At 44.9% G+C, this 16600-nt stretch overlaps 1 protein-coding gene across 2 annotated transcripts; it reads left to right on the forward strand.

The window, feature by feature from the left end:
• Positions 1-714: 714 nt before the first annotated feature.
• On the forward strand, positions 715-16305 carry LOC311114074 (nardilysin-like). 2 transcript variants are annotated; one of them, XM_084189351.1, is made up of 32 exons: positions 715-767; positions 1808-2032; positions 2352-2595; positions 2759-2840; positions 2980-3133; positions 3261-3334; positions 3435-3530; positions 4372-4494; positions 4661-4718; positions 4812-4885; positions 4999-5068; positions 5936-6013; positions 6132-6252; positions 6537-6595; positions 6898-6952; positions 7060-7164; positions 7383-7506; positions 11003-11089; positions 11176-11295; positions 12826-12877; positions 13151-13301; positions 13409-13536; positions 13851-14016; positions 14108-14139; positions 14272-14410; positions 14498-14545; positions 14640-14692; positions 14911-14994; positions 15352-15442; positions 15526-15642; positions 15804-15893; positions 15983-16305. In XM_084189351.1, exons 2-32 carry the CDS (start codon positions 1833-1835, stop codon positions 16208-16210), a joined length of 3303 nt encoding a protein of 1100 aa, XP_084045477.1. In that variant the 5' UTR covers positions 715-767; positions 1808-1832; the 3' UTR covers positions 16211-16305. The 2 variants fall into 2 exon arrangements, with proteins under 2 accessions (XP_084045477.1, XP_084045476.1); XM_084189350.1 differs by having other exon boundaries at positions 756-1649.
• Positions 16306-16600: the final 295 nt, after the last annotated feature.

The following is a 16600-nucleotide window of genomic DNA, read 5'->3' on the forward strand; positions in this document are numbered from 1 at the left end:
ATTATCAGGATATTCAGCACATTATCATTAGTCTTCAGTCTGTTCAGGAGAATGAGAGTGTAATCTGTGTCTCTGAAAACGGCCCAAAAGCAAGGTCATGTCTTAAGCAGTCACTCATTCAACTGTAGGCCTACAGACCATCAACAGACAAGCTCTATCAATATCTGCCCTGTTGTCGCCTACCCCCTAGCGGCTAAACACTACCTCTGGAAGGTTTGGAATTTAGGAAGCAATTCAATAGAACGTATCACTTGTATTCTACTGTATCTGCATCACAATGTACAGTAGCCTATCTCAAGCCTATCCATGGACAAGCCAACAAGCGACTGTAACTACCTCGATGTTGTTTTTATTACGGTGCAATGAATGAGTGTTGAAAAATATAAACTCATTATGGATTGCTGTAGCGCAGGACTGTGGTAAGTGTCGGTCCTTCCAGACAACTTGGCGACATTGTCCATTTGGTTGTTGCTGGTAGTGCTACAGTACTTGTTAGTTACAATGTAACAAACAGTCGCGTGTTGCTGCTACAATGTAACCACAATGTGAAGAAGTAGAGAAGTTCCCACGTGTCGCGTATTTCTACCCAATCACGATGGTTCAAAGTTCCCGTAATCACGCCCCTGGGTGTGTCTGCCTTTTTTCGGAGCAATCAAATATTGTAATGTTGAAACGCTCTTAGTTTTTGACGAATCAAGGCGCTCCTTATTGCAAAAGGATCACCCTAACGGGAAACATTAGGTGCCCTCCTGATTACAAGAAGCAAGGTATGGAAACATCGCCGGGGCCAACGCTATTTCTTTAGCTGTCAAATTTGACCAAGCATACGTGTCATTTCTAGGACATAGAGCCAATTTGAAGTATACGTTCCTGCAGTAGAAAAGTTGGGCGGGGTTTGACACGTATTTTGTGAGTCGCTAGCCTAGAAAAGTCTAAGGCTTTTTGATAGACTGTTGTCGGTCGATCATGGTGAAGTAGCCTGTAGCCTGCCAGCTGTGTGTTACTGTATCTTTACATTTTATTGCCATTTTGTAACCGATGTCTCGCTTGCTATAGTTTGCTACTAGCGGTATAAGTTGTCTGACTTGCAGTGCTGACTGAGCCTATATAAAGCCCGCAGTGAGTCGAGCCGGGGAAGGTGTAGTGTAAGGCACTGGGGGACAGTTTTTTTTTTTTTTTTTGCTGACACACAGCTGAATACGGGCGAACAAACCAGGCAGGCGTTGGGTGAATAGATGTATTGTCGCCTCATCCCTCCCTCTCTCATCCCTCCCTCTCTATCTCCCTCTGCTTGGGCGTGAACTGTCATTGCATCTGTTGACTGGCATGATCATAAGATTTTGACAGCTGATCAAACTAATAAATAGATGTTTGCTTCACAGAGTCTTACTTTCAATCACTGTCATTTATTGCACTTCTTGACAGACATGTCATTAAAATAAAATATTCGCAGGGTAGCCTGGCTTAAGCAATCCTTTTAAATTAATTGAAATCCAGCCCATCACCATTGCTGTCCTTAGAGTGACGCGCTGTGTCACAGTGTTGGCCAGTAGAGCAGGGCTATTCAGCTCCAGACCTGCAGGGCCCAAAGCCCTTTGGTTGTCATCCTTCCCTGCTAATCAGGGACTGAGTCAGACCTGGCACACAAGGTGAGTGGACGCTGCCCAATCAGTCACATGAATCAGTCAATTAACTTCCAAGCAGAGAAGAGTCCCTCTAGACCTGGAGTTGAATAACCTGTCTATAGAGTAGGCCTATTGGTTTCCCAGTGTCCCATTCACCGTGGCTCGCTGTTGTCGCCCCACAGTACCAGAGTGTCATCGCTGTTCAGAATGCCACAGACCAACAAGTCCAGAAGTGCCTCGGCCAGTGGCTCTAATACCGGACCGGGCCGAGGGGAGGAAAGAGGAGGAGAAAGAGAGGCTGAGCAAGAGCCAAGGGTCCAAGTACAGGAAGCAGGGGATGGAGGAGGAGAGGAGAACACTGGAGACCCAGAGATCATCAAGTCCCCTAGTGACCCCAAACAGTACAGGTAACATCAAAGTTTACCTTACACACCAACGTGTGTGTGTGAGAGAGACTGTGTGTGTGTGTGAGACTGTGTTTGTCTTTCTGGCTCTCTTTCCATCTGAATTTCTGTCTGTCTGTGAGACTCTGCGGGGTGTCTCGGGGCGTAACAGGTCACATGTAGGCCAAGGAGCGGTGTAAACAGGACATCCTGCTGTCATGTAAAACCAACTGAAGCACACAGTAAACAGTAAACAGCTGGAGGGCCAAACTGTGTGTGTGTGGTTGTGTCAGCATCTTAGAATAAGAGAATAGTGTTTACCTCTGTCTAACCCCTCCCACAGGTACATCGAGCTGACCAATGGGCTTCGAGTTCTGCTCATTTCAGATTTCACTGGTCCCGCCTCCTCTGGAGATGACGAATCAGAGGAAGAGGAGGAGGAGGAACTGGGGGAGGAGGAAGAGGAGGAAGAAGACTCAGGAGAGGGAACAGAGGAAGAGTCTGATGAAGAGGAGGATGACAAGGACAGTGACTTTGAGGATGACGAGGATGGAGGGAAGAGGAAGAAGGGACACTCAGAGAAACAGGTGAGAGGGAGAGCTGGAGATTAGGGCCCAGAGTGACCTGAACAGGAAATAATAGCGCATTAGCAGCAATAGTAATAAGGATATTGATTATTGTTTGATTGTTTGTTTATGTGTGTGTTTGTTTATGTGTGTGTGTGTGTGTGTGTGTGTGTGTGTGTGTCAGTCTGCAGCAGCGCTGTGTGTGGGTGTTGGCAGCTTCAGTGACCCCAATGACCTCCCAGGCCTTGCCCACTTCCTGGAACACAGTGAGTATGATGACCCCTGACCTTTAAGGATGAGATTGTTTGTTTTGTTGTGATAAATCTGATGCAATGCTGTGTTTGTGACACGAGGAGATATCAAAATACTTTCCTCTCCTCCCTCTCTCCTCTCCTCCTCCCCTAGTGGTGTTCATGGGCAGTGAGAAGTACCCATCAGAGAATGGTTTCGATGCCTTCCTGAAGAAACATGGGGGCAGCGACAACGCCTCCACGGACTGTGAGAGAACCGTCTTCCAGTTCGACGTCCAGAGAAAGAAATTCAGAGAGGCTCTGGACAGGTCAGCAACACACCATCATTATAGTCTCTGTGTCTTGTCTCTTGATTCGGATTGGTCTATCTGATTCTATCCATGTCTCTGATTGGTCCCTCTGTCTCTGTACCTGTCTGTGATTGGCTCTCTCCAGATGGGCCCAGTTCTTCATCTGTCCTCTGATGATCCGAGACGCCATCGACAGGGAGGTGGAAGCTGTCGACTCCGGTGAGAAGCATTCTGGGAAATTGTTGCTGTTGTTGTTGACCTTATTCAGACCTTATGCACTGGTTATGTAGTATCCTGCTCCCCCTTCTCACTTTCTCAGAGTACCAACTGGCCAAGCCGTCTGACTCTCACAGGAAAGAGATGTTGTTTGGGAGTCTAGCGAAACCAGGTCACCCCATGGGGAAGTTCTGCTGGGGTGAGGACAGACACATACACACAATTTCATATGTTTGTCTATGTTTACCTTCTGTTAATTAGAGGCTCCTGGTTAGTCTGGAGAGCCGTCCCTGTGTTGTAGTTTAGAGATGTGATCAATTTATACAACGCTCTGTAGGACTACAAGTCGTTTACTGTGGTTGAGATATCGGCAGTAAGAGACAGGGTGTGTAGAGCTGGAGAAGAGAGAATGAGACAATGGAATATTGAGGGGAAAGGGAGAGAATTGAGGAGAGGAGGAGAGAGAATGATTAGAAAGAGGCAGAAGGGGTAGGGAGGAACAGAGAAGGGGGGTTGTAGAGTCGTAACATTCAGGCTGCATCCTCTGTGTTGTTGTGTTACTGCACCTGTTGGACTAGTTCACTACCTGTTGGACTAGTTCACTACCTGTTGGACTAGTTCACTACCTGTTGGACTAGTTCACTACCTGTTGGACTAGTTCACTACCTGTTGGACTAGTTCACTACCTGTTGGACTAGTTCACTACCTGTTGGACTAGTTCACTACCCAGAGAGAGAGAGATAGAGAGCTTTTGGGTTGCATCTTCTGTGTTGTGTTGAAATATATTGTAAGTATTACTGTACTGGCAGGACCAGTTTAGACTCCTGACAAACCCCTTTCAGCCCTGGCCTTCTGGAGACAATAGCACTGTGAGGAGAGGCACACACACACCACACAAATACACACACACACACACACACACACACACACACACACATACACACAGACTAACTACTCTGACTACTGTGTTGCCATGTGTAAACGAGACAGATGTTGTGTTATGGTGGTATGTGACTGAGCTGTTGTCATGGTTTCCCCAGGTAACGCCCAGACTCTGAAGACAGAGCCCAGGAAAAAGAAGATCAACGTTTACAAGAGGCTCCGCTCCTTCTGGAAGAGACATTACTCTGCCCACTACATGACCCTGGCTGTGCAGTCTAAAGGTGACGCACACACACACACACACACACACACACACACACACACACACACACACACACACACACACACACACACACACACACACACACACACACACACACACACGACCCGGCCGTGCAGTCACACATGTAACTCTGTTGTCCTCTGTCGGTTTGTGTGTGTGTGTAGAGAAGCTGGACACTCTGGAGGAGTGGGTGAGGGAGATCTTCAGTGGAGTGCCCAACAAGTGAGTCTCAGCTGTACATAAATCCCTCACCATTCAACCATTCATATTATAATATGGCCATTTAGCAAACACTTACTGAACCCTGTTCCTCAGTGCTCAGCCCAAGCCGGACTTCTCTGAATTGCTGGATCCCTTTGATACTCCAGCCTTCAACAAGCTCTACAGAGGTAGGAACACCTGCTCCATTGAGCTGACTTGTACAGAATTATCTCCTGATCTCCATTAGCACCGTACAGCTTCAGTTCAATTCATCTCAATGCTGTGTGTGTGTGTGTTTCAGTGGTTCCTGTGAGGAAGGTCCATGCTCTGACCATCACCTGGTCCCTGCCTCCTCAGGAGAAACACTACAGGTAAGAAACACAGCTACAGATAACAGCTACTACAGATAGTACAGCTACTAAATATAATACAGCTACTACAGATAATACAGCTACTACAGATAATACAGCTACTACAGATAATACAGCTACTACAGATAATACAGCTACTACAGATAATACATCTACTACAGATAATACAGATAATATAGCTACTACAGATAATACATCTACTACAGATAATACAGCTATATAATACAGCTACTACAGATAATACAGCTATGTAATATAGCTACTACAGATAATACAGCTATTACAGATAATATAGCTACTACATATAATACAGCTACTACATATAATACAGCTATGTAATACAGCTACTACAGATAATACAGCTACTGCAGATAATACAGCTACTGATAATACAGCTACTACAGATAATACAGCTACTACAGATAATACAGCTACTACATATAATACAGCTACTACAGATAATACAGCTACTACAGATAATACAGCTATGTAATACAGCTATGTAATACAGCTACTACAGATAATACAGCTACTGATAATACACTACTACAGATAATACAGCTACTACAGATAATACAGCTACTACAGATAATACAGCTATTACAGATAATATAGCTACTACACATAATACAGCTACTACAGATAATACAGCTACTACAGATAACTAGGTTCTAAATACTCTAGGTACCACATATACACTGCTACAGGTGGTTGACCCTCAGCTGCTACATCCACAGGAACTACAGTTGAGAGATACTACAGTTGATGATGCACCTCTCTCTCAGCCTCTCTGTCTCTGCCTCTCTCCGTCTCTCTCTCTCGCTGCCCCACCACATCCCGCTCTCTCTCTGTCTCTGTCTCTCTCAGGGTGAAGCCTCTCCACTACATCTCTTGGCTGATTGGTCATGAGGGCACAGGCAGCATCCTATCAATTCTCAGGAGGAAGTGAGTCAGAACTACAGCAGACAGGACTACATAACCCATAATGCACCGCTTTACAGCTATGTTTAATGTGGTAACTGTACTTAGGTGCTGAGCTGTGTGTGCGTGTGCGTGTGTGTAGGTGCTGGGCCATGGCTCTGTTTGGAGGGAACAGTGAAACAGGCTTTGACCAGAACTCTACCTACTCCATCTTCTCCATCTCCATCACACTCACTGACGAAGGATTCCAAAACTTCTACCAGGTTGGTACATGCAAACACACACACAGCTATGTCTTACTATACTTGTGAGTATATCTTTTTGGGGACCAACAATTGATTCCCATTCAAAATCCTATTTTTCCTAAACCTAACCCTTACCCTAATTATAACCCTAACCCTAATTATAAACCTAAGCCTAAAGTAGTATTTTTACAAGTGAGTACTGGCAAAATGTCCTCACTTCTCAGAATTTTAGTTGGCTTACTATTATTGGCTCACGTATAGTAAAACGTACACACACACACACAATCTGTGTTTCTCTACAGGTGGCTCACCTGGTCTTCCAGTACCTTAAGATGCTGCAGAGCCTGGGCCCCCAACAAAGGTACATTTTACATTTTAGTCATTTAGCAGACGCTCTCATCCAGAGCGACTTACATCTTTTTTATTTATTTTTCATACTGGCCCCCCGTGGGAATCAAACCCACAACCCTGGCGTTGCAAGCGCCATGCTCTACCAACTGAGCTACACGGGTCTGTGTGTTTAGGGCTTCACTATAGGCATGTGAAATGCAGAATATGTTGTCTATTTATACAGTATATGAGTATCTCTCTCTCTCTCTCTCTCGCTCTCCCTCCCTCTCTCTGCCTCTATGCCTATCACTCTCTCTCGCTCTATGTTTGTAGGATCTACGAGGAGATTCAAAAGATTGAAGCCAATGAGTTTCACTACCAGGAACAGGTAAATACTAGGTTCTATAGGTCCTCTGTTTTTAATGCATTCTCCTCCTATCTACAAGTACAGGAATGAATGCACCCAACCAACCGATGCACTCCTGTGTGTTTCAGACTGACCCTATAGAGTACGTGGAGGATATCTGTGAGAACATGCAGCTGTTTCCTAAAGAAGACTTCCTCACCGGAGACCAGCTCATGTTCCAGTATTCACCTGAGGTACGGTGTGTGTGTGTTTAGGTGATCGTTGCGGCCCTTAACCCTGCTTACTAAGCTAACCTGGTGTGTGTGTGTGTGCTGTTTAGAGAAGGTGCTTTCTGTGTCCTTAAGTGTCCATGCATAAAAAAACCTTTGAAATGTTTGAATCCTTCTTGAATGTAATGTGATTTGTTGATTCAAATAAAGTATTTATAGTGTGTGTGTGTGTGTGTGTGTAGGTGATCAGTGCGGCCCTGTCCTTGCTGACTCCAGACAGATCCAACCTGTTGCTGCTCTCTCCAGACCATGAAGGCCACTGTCCCCTCAGGGAGAAATGGTTTGGGACACACTACAGCGTAGAGGGTGAGACACACACACACACACACACACACACACACACACACACACACACACACACACACACACACACACTTACACGGGCCTACTACAGTGGCTTCAGAAAGTATTCATACCCCTTGACTTATTCCACATTTTGTTGTGTTACAGCCTGAATTCAAAATGGATTAAATACATAAAACATCTCACCCATCTACACACAATACCCCATAATGACAAACTGAAAACATGTTTTTAGAAATTTTAGAAATGTATTGAAAATGAAGTACAGAAATATCTAATTTACAGAAGTATTCACACCCCTGAGTCAATACATGTTAGAATCAACTCTAGCAGCGATTACAGCTGTGAGTCTTTCTGGGTAAGTCTCTAAGAGCTTTGTACACATGGATTGTACAATATTTGCACATTATTCTTTTTTAAATTCTTCAAGCTCTGTCAAGTTGTTTGTTGATCATTGCTAGACAGCCATTTTCAAGTCTTGCCACAGATTTTCAAGCCGATTTAAGTCAAAACTGTAACTAGGCCACTCAGGAACATTCAATGTCGTCTTGGTAAGCAACTCCAGTGTATATTTGGCCTTGTGTTTTAGGTTATTGTCCTGCTGAAAGGTGAATTTGCCTGTGCTTAGCTCTATTCCGTTACTTTTTATCCTAGTCATGCCGATGACAAGCATACCAATAACATGTTGCAGCCACCACCATGCTTGAAAATATGAAGAGTGGTACTCAGTGATGTGTTCGATTCGGCCCAAACATAACACTTTGTATTCAGGACATAACGTTTATTTCATTGCCACATTGCAGTTTTACTTTAATGCCTTACTGGAAACAGGATGCATGTTTTAGAATATTCTGTATTCTGTATTCTGTACAGGCTTCCTTCTTTTCACTCTGTCATTTAGGTTAGTATTGTGGAGTAACTACAATGTTGTTGATCCATCCTCAGTTTTCTCCTATCACAGCCATTAAACTCTGTTTATTTATATTTTTAACCAATGGTGCCCTTCTTTGCGAGGCATTGGAAAACCTTCCTGGGCTTTGTGGTTGAATCTGTGCTTGAAATGTACTGCTCGACTGAGGGACCTTACAGATACAGTTGAAGTTGGAAGTTTACATACACTTAGGTTGGAGTCATTAAAACTTGTGTTTCAACCACTCCAAAAATGTCTTGTTAAAAAACTATAGTTTTGGCAAGTCGGTTAGAACATCTACTTTGTGCATGACACAAGTAATTTTTCCAACAATTGTTTACAGACAGATTATTTCACTTATAATTCACTATATCACAATAATTCCAGTGGGTCAGAAGTTTACATACACTAAGTTGACTGTGCCTTTAAACAGCTTGGAAAATTCCAGAAAATGATGTCATGGCTTTAGAAGCTTCTGATAGGCTAATTGACATCATTTGAGTCAATTGGAGGTGTACCTGTGGATGTATTTCAAGGCCTACCTTCAAACTCAGTGCCTCTTTGCTTGACATCATGGGAAAATCAAAAGAAATCAGCCAAGACCTCAGAAAACTGGTTCATCCTTGGGAGCAAGGATGTACCACGTTCATCTGTACAAACAATAGTACACAAGTATAAACACCATGGGACCACGCAGCCGTCATACCGCTCAGGAAGGAGACGCGTTCTGTCTCCTAGAGATGAACGTACTTTGGTGCGAAAAGTGCAAATCAATCCCAGAACAACAGCAAAGGACCTTGTGAAGATGCTGGAGGAAACAGGTACAAAAGTATCTATATCCACAGTAAAACTAGTCCTATATCGACATAACCTGAAAGGCCGCTCAGCAAGGAAGAAGCCACCGCTCCAAAACCACCATAAAAAAGCCAGACTACGGTTTGCAACTGCAACCGTACTTTTTGGAGAAATGTCCTCTGGTCTGATGAAACAAAAATAGAACGGTTTGGCCATAATGACCATCGTTATGTTTGGAGGAAAAAGGGGGTTGCTTGCAAGCCGAAGAAGCACGGGGGTGGCAGCATTATGCTGTGGGGTTGCTTTGCTGCAGGAGGGACTGGTGCACTTCACAAAATAGATGGCATCATGAGGAAGGAAAATTATGTGGAAACATTGAAGCAACATCTCAAGACATCAGTCAGGAAGTTAAAGCTTGGTCGCAAATGGGTCTTCCAAATGGACAATGACCCCAAGCATACTTCCAAAGTTGTGGCAAAATGGCTTAAGGATGACAAAGTCAAGGTATTGGAGTGGCCATCACAAAGCCCTGACCTCAATCGTACAGAAAATATGTGGGCAGAACTGAAAAACCGTGTGCGAGCAAGGAGGCCTACAAACCTGACTCAGTTACACCAGCTCTGTCAGGAGGAATGGGCCAAAATTCACCCAACTTATTGTGGGAAGCTTGTGGAAGGCTACCCGAAACGTTTGATCCAAGTTAAACAATTTAAAGGCAATGCTACCAAATACTAATTGAGTGTATGTAAACTTCTGACCCACTGGGAATGTGATGAAAGAAATAAAAGCTGAAATAAATAATTCTCTCTACTATTATTCTGACATTTCACATTCTTAAAATAAAGTGGTGATCCTAACTGACCTAAAACAGGGAATTTTTACTAGGATTAAATGTCAGGAATTGTGAAAAACTGAGTTTAAATGTATTTGGCTAAGGTGTATGTAAACTTCCAACTTCAACTGTATATGAGATGGGTAATGCAAGATATATAAACATTATTACGATAGTATAGAATACAGTATATACCTATGAGACGAGTAATGCAAGATATGTAAACATTATTAAAGTGACTATTGTTCCATTTATGAAAGTGGCCAGTGATTTTGAAGTCTGTATGTAGTCAGCATCCTCTCTGTGCTAGTGATGGCTGTTTAACAGTCTGATGGCCTTGAGATATAAGCTGTTTTTCAGTCTCTCGGTCCCAGCTTTGATGCACCTGTACTGACCTCGCCTTCTGGATGATAGTGGGGTGAACAGGTCGTGGCTCGGGTGGTAGTTGTCCTTGATTAACTTTTTGGCCTTCCTGTGACATCGGGTGCTGTAGGTGTCCTGGAGGGCAGGGAGTTTGCCCCCAGTGATGCGTTGTGCAGACCGCACCACGCTCTGGAGAGCCCTGCGGTTGTGGGCGGTGCAGTTGCCGTACCAGGCGGTGATACAACCCGACAGGATGCTCTCAATTGTGAATCTGTAAAAGTTTGTGAGGGTTTTAGGTGACAGGCCAAATTTCTTCAGCCTCCTGAGGTTGAAGAGACGCTGTTGCGCCTTCTTCACCACACTGTCTGAGTGGGTGGACCATTTCAGATTGTCAGTGATATGTACGCAGAGGAACTTAAAACGTTCCACCTTCTCCACTGCTGTCCCGTCGATGTGGATAGGGGGGTACTCCCTCTGCTGTTTCTATACTTTCTGAAGGCACTGTTTGTGTTTGCATTATTCGAGGACCAGATCATATCAACATGGTCCCAACATGTAGAGAAAGAGAGTGTCCTGATAGGTGTCTACTCTCTGTCCAGAAATCCAGCAGGAGTGGAGAGAGCGCTGGAACGGAGACTTTGAGCACAACTCTGACCTGCACCTCCCTGTTGAGAACAAGTTCATCGGTGAGTGTGTGTGTGTATGTGAGTGTGTGTGTGTGTGTGTGTTGTGAACCTTCCTAATGTGTTTATTTTGTGTGTCTTCCTTCCAGCGACTGATTTCAGCCTGAAGCAGTCTGACTGTCCTGACACTGAGTTGCCAGTCAGAGTAGCGTCCAGTGACCGAGGATGTCTCTGGTACAAGAAGGACAACAAGTTCAACATACCCAAAGGTGTGTGTGTGTTAGGGCTGTGACAGTCATGGAATTTTGGATGACGGTAATTGGCCAGCCAAATGACGCAGTCTCTGTAATAATCGTTGGAATAGTATTTTTTTTTTAAATAGAATGGGCGTCCCCATTCAAGTCACTGATGGCATAATGGGTGGACTGGCAGCCATTGCGAGAGTACCCACAGGAGCAAAGCAGGAATTAAAAGCAGGAACAACTTTATATCAGAGTTGTGCCTGTTGTTCACACACGTATCTGCCCTCTCATTGGCTAGAATGGTCCCACCTGAACGCCTTCCATCTTTGAGGACATGTATTTCTATTGTTAGAGCGGTCACTCCACTATCTTGTCAATATAATCAAAAATCTTTGATTCAACTCAACTGACATTACAAAAAATAAATGTCATTACAAGTAGGGTGGCAGGTAGCTTAGTGGGTAAGAGCGTTGTGCCAGTAACCGAAAGGTCGCTGGTTCTAATCCCCGGGCCGACTAGGTGAAAAATCTGTCGATGTGCCCTTAAGCAAGGCACTTAACCCTAAATGCTCCTGTAAGTCGCTCTGGATAAGAGCGTCTGCTAAATGACGTAAATGTAATAAATGTAATAAGAGCCACATCAGTTATCATTTGAATCAACATTCTACATTACCATGGACATTATTACATCACAATACAGCCATTGCGAATGTACCCATGAGTTTACCAGTCAAATTGCCAGAGTTAGAGGTTCCAAGTATAGAGATCCTATACAATTATTATTCTAATTCATAATTCTATGGTTCCAAGCCCGTTCTATTCATGTGTCCTGCTGCTGCCTAGGCAACCGAAGACTCATTTGCTACAACCAACACATTGCTTGTTTCAACTAGGAGCAACAAAGTTTCATCATGTTGTTTAGAGTACATGTTACCGCAGGAATGGACTCAACCGCACAAATTCCAGGCCGTCCCTTCTTCAGTCAGCTGTTCGTTCCCCAAAAACAAAATGTATCACGGTTATTTTATTTTCGTGATGGTTTTCATCCATATGGTAATTGTGCCAGCCCTAGTGTGTGTGTGTGTGTGTGTGTGTGTGTGTTATAAAGTAGTTAGTTTTTTAAACAATCTTGCCTCAATGTCCACATGTTCTCTTAAAGGAAAATTCCACACCCAAAACGTTTTTTTTTGGTATTTGTTTCATTAGTCCATTGTTGATATAGTTCAAAATGTTTTCCATGTCAGCAGTTTATAGCTTTCAAAATAGAGAAATACAGCAGGCAAAATGCATCATACCGGCTGTATTTCTGTATTTTGATTATATATCTTGAAAACATGATTGCTGACATGCAAAACATTTTGGGACTATATCGACAAAGGACTAATGAAACAAATACCAGAAGATAGTTTTTGGGTTGAGTTTTGCTTTAACAGTGAACAATTAAAATGGTCAATAGCTATACTATTACATTGATCTTTCATTTATTCTCTCTCTCCTCCATTGATCTGTCGTTTCTACTCTCTCTCCGTTGATCTGACGTCTCCTCTCTCTCCTTCAGCGTACATCCGCTTCCATCTCATCTCTCCGGTCATCCAGCAGTCAGCCAAGAAGTAAGTCCAGGGTTTAGTTAGCCATTAGCCAACAATTGTTTCCCAGGTAGAGATTGTGCTAAAATCGTTAGCCTCTCGAGAATGCAGCCATAGCTAGGAACAGTTTTTCACAGTATTTTAATCCTGTTTCTCTCTGCTTATCTCTCTCTCTCCACTCTCTCTCATCCCCAACCCCCCTTCCCCCCTCTCTCACTCCCTCCCACCCCTCTCTCCACCCACACCTTCCTCTCTCTCTTTCACCCCTCCCTCTCCCTCTCTCTCTCCCCTCCCTAGCCTGGTGTTATTTGACCTGCTAGTGAACATACTAGGTCATAACCTAGCAGAGCCAGCCTACGAGGCGGACGTGGCCCAGCTGGAGTACAAGCTGTCAGTAGGAGAACACGGGCTGGTTATCAAGGTCAAAGGCTTCAACCACAAACTGCCTGTGAGTTAGACACAGACACACTGCACCGCACGCCACACCACACACACTGCACCACACTCACACGATGATGATGATGATGGTGGTGTTGGTATCTTCCTCCTCTGTAGCTCCTGTTCCATCTGATCCTGGACCATCTAGCTGACTTCTCTGCCTGTCAAGATGTCTTCAGTATGTTCTCTGAGCAGCTCAAAAAGACCTACTTCAACATCCTCATACGACCTGAGAAACTGGGCAAGTACGTCACGTGTGTGTGCAGCGGGGGTGGGGGGGGTCTGTTTGTAGGTGTGTGTCCCAACTCATCATTTTCTTCTCTCTCCACCCCCCACCCCCCCACCCTCCTCTCTCTCTCTCTCTCTCTCTCTCTCTCTCTCTCCCTCCCTCCCTCCCTCCTCTCTCTCTCTCTCTCTCTCTCCCTCCCTCTCTCTCCCCTCCCCCTCTCCCTCTCTCCTATCTCCGTCTCCCTCCCTCCCTCCCTCCCTCCCTCCCTCCCTCCCTCCCTCTCTCTATCTCTCCCTTTCTCTCTCTCTCACACCAAACACACACTCTCAGGGACGTGCGGTTGTTGGTCCTGGAGCATGGTCGCTGGTCCATGGTAGAGAAGTACCAGGCGCTGACAGACGGTGGTCTGACTGTAGAAGAACTGATGGAGTTCAGCAGAACCTTCAAGACCCAGCTCTATGCAGAGGGACTGGTGCAGGGGAACTTCACTAGCCAGGTGACTGGACCATGAACACACACACATTACACACCCTTTCCACCAAACCCTCTTGTATAATTTCTGATGTTGTGATCTGTTTTCTCTACAGGAGTCAATCCAGTTCCTGCAGTACGTCACTGAGTAAGTTTATACACACATGCATGCACGTGCAGGCACACACACACACACACACACACACACACACACACACACACACACACACACACAACTATCTTTATTGTAATCTCTCCCTGTCCTCTGTCTGTCTGTCAGTAAGCTGCAGTTCTCCAAGCTGCCAGCAAAGGTCCCTGTGTTGTTCAGAGTGGTAGAGCTGCCTCTGAAACAGCACCTCTGTAAGGTCAAAGCACTGAACAAGGGAGACGCCAACTCCGAGGTCACAGTCTACTACCAGGTACACACAGTCACACACTGGTACAATTCATCTGTTCATGACTCGCCTGTCATTCATTCACTCTATTCTCTCTCTCTCTCTCTCCAGTCTGGTCCTAAGAACCTCAGAGAACACACACTGATGGAGCTGTTGGTGGTGAGTACACCAACAACCATTCATCCTTTCATCCCCTAACCCCTCATCCCTTCTTCCTCTGACCTCTGTGTTGTTGATATTGTTGTCGTTCCAGATGCACATGGAGGAGCCCTGCTTTGACTTCCTCAGGACCAAAGAGACTCTAGGGTCAGTGTCTGTCTTTCACTCTTCTCTCTCTCTCTGGTTACTAAATAGCCCATGGAACCTATGGAAAGAGTAGGAGTGTTAACCCCCTTCCTCAGTGTCCCAACCTTCCTCAGTGTCCCAACCTTCCTCAGTGTCCCAACCTTCCCAGTGTCTCAACCCTCTCCAGCTTCCAATTGGCTCTGTCAACTTAACCCTCTCTCTCCTCCTCTCTCCTCCAGGTATCATGTTTATCCAACCTGCAGAAACACGTCTGGAGTCCTGGGCTTCTCCGTCACAGTGGAAACACAGGCCACCAAGTTCAAGTGAGATCCTCATACTTACTGTATGAACCAATGACTGCAGTGATTTTGATGTGGCCTTCCTGAGGCTAGAAGTACTATCTCTTAGGACCTGTAAATGCCTTGTCTCTTATAGCAATGACAGTGGGCTCTCTCTGTCTCTCTCTCTGTCTCTCTCTCTGCCTCTCTCTGTCTCTCTCTGTCTCTCTCTCTCTCTCTCTCTCTCTCTCTCTCTCTCTCTCTCTCTCTGTCTCTTTCTCTGCCTCTCTCTGCCTCTCTCTGTCTCTCTCTCTCTCTGTCTCTCTCTCTCTCTGTCTCTCTCTCTCTCGGTCTCTTTCTCCATCTCTCTCTCTCCATCTCTTTTCTCCATCTCTCTTTCAGTACTGAGCTGGTAGAGTTGAAGATAGAGGAGTTTCTGTCTTCCTTTGGAGAGAAGTTGAGTGCTCTGACTGAGGATGCCTTCAACACACAGGTGTGTGTGTGTGTGTGTGTCTGAGTATATATGACTTACACAGATGAGTTTACTTGTTAAGCTGAAGGTGTGTGTGTGTACAGGTGACTGCGCTGGTCAAGCTAAAGGAGTGTGAGGACACACACCTGGGAGAGGAGGTGGACAGGAACTGGGCCGAGGTGGCTACACAGCAGTATGTTTTCAACAGGCTTCACAGAGAGGTGAGATACACACACACACACACACACACCGGACAATTCCGTTTTTCAGTTTTTCTGGTGTGTGCAGAATTTGACATTTTCTGTAGTTGCTGCAGACGTTTCATGTATTTCATGTGTGACTGTGTGTGTGTTTGTGTGCTTATGTGTGTGTGTGTGAGTAGATTGAGGCCCTGAAGCAGATGACCAGAGCAGAGCTGGTATCCTGGTATCTGGAGCACCGCGGACACAACTGCAGAAAACTCAGTGTACATGTAAGTGTGTGTGTGTGTGTGTGTGTGGGTGAGCAATGTAATCCATGTTTAAGAGCTGTGTGTGTGTGTGTACTCTAACATCGACCTAGGTGGTGGGTTTTGGGCCGGAGGAGGGCGACCCCCCTGGAGATGACAATCAGAGTCGTCATGGCAACGGAGAGAGGGATGAGGAAGAGTGTGGCAGTTCGTCCTACGGAGAAGTGTCCAAACTGACCTTCCTCCCCGCCTCGCCCAAGATGGCCGCTACATCCATCATGGACATTCCTTCATTTACCCAGAGCCTTACCCTCTTCCCATACCACAAGATCATCCAATAGACTACCAATATCTATTTTCTCAATATTTCTTTCAAACTCTCTCTCCTTCATTGCCTGACCATAACATCATCTAATAAACTCAATGAGATACACTATCACTGTCTTTGGGGCTGACTCTCTATCACACACAGGGGCGCAACTTTCACATGTCCCCCACACATTCTGAAATTGCAATATATCACAGCTTCTTGTTCATTACTATAATATCTCATAAGGCTTTAAAACTGCTATGCATGTTTATCAGGCAATATAACACTTCACAAGTGCATTTAGTAGTGTTACAACACTTTCTATGAATACAGTATGTAGTATACCTCTAATGGAGAATGCTTTAATGGGATGTCCTATCTCTGCATAATGTATAGCTTATGTAGACTTGTTATAAGCATT

This window comes from Coregonus lavaretus (assembly GCF_964263955.1).
Source record: "Coregonus lavaretus genome assembly, contig: HAP1_SCAFFOLD_854, whole genome shotgun sequence".
NCBI classification, from domain to species: Eukaryota; Metazoa; Chordata; class Actinopteri; order Salmoniformes; family Salmonidae; genus Coregonus; species Coregonus lavaretus.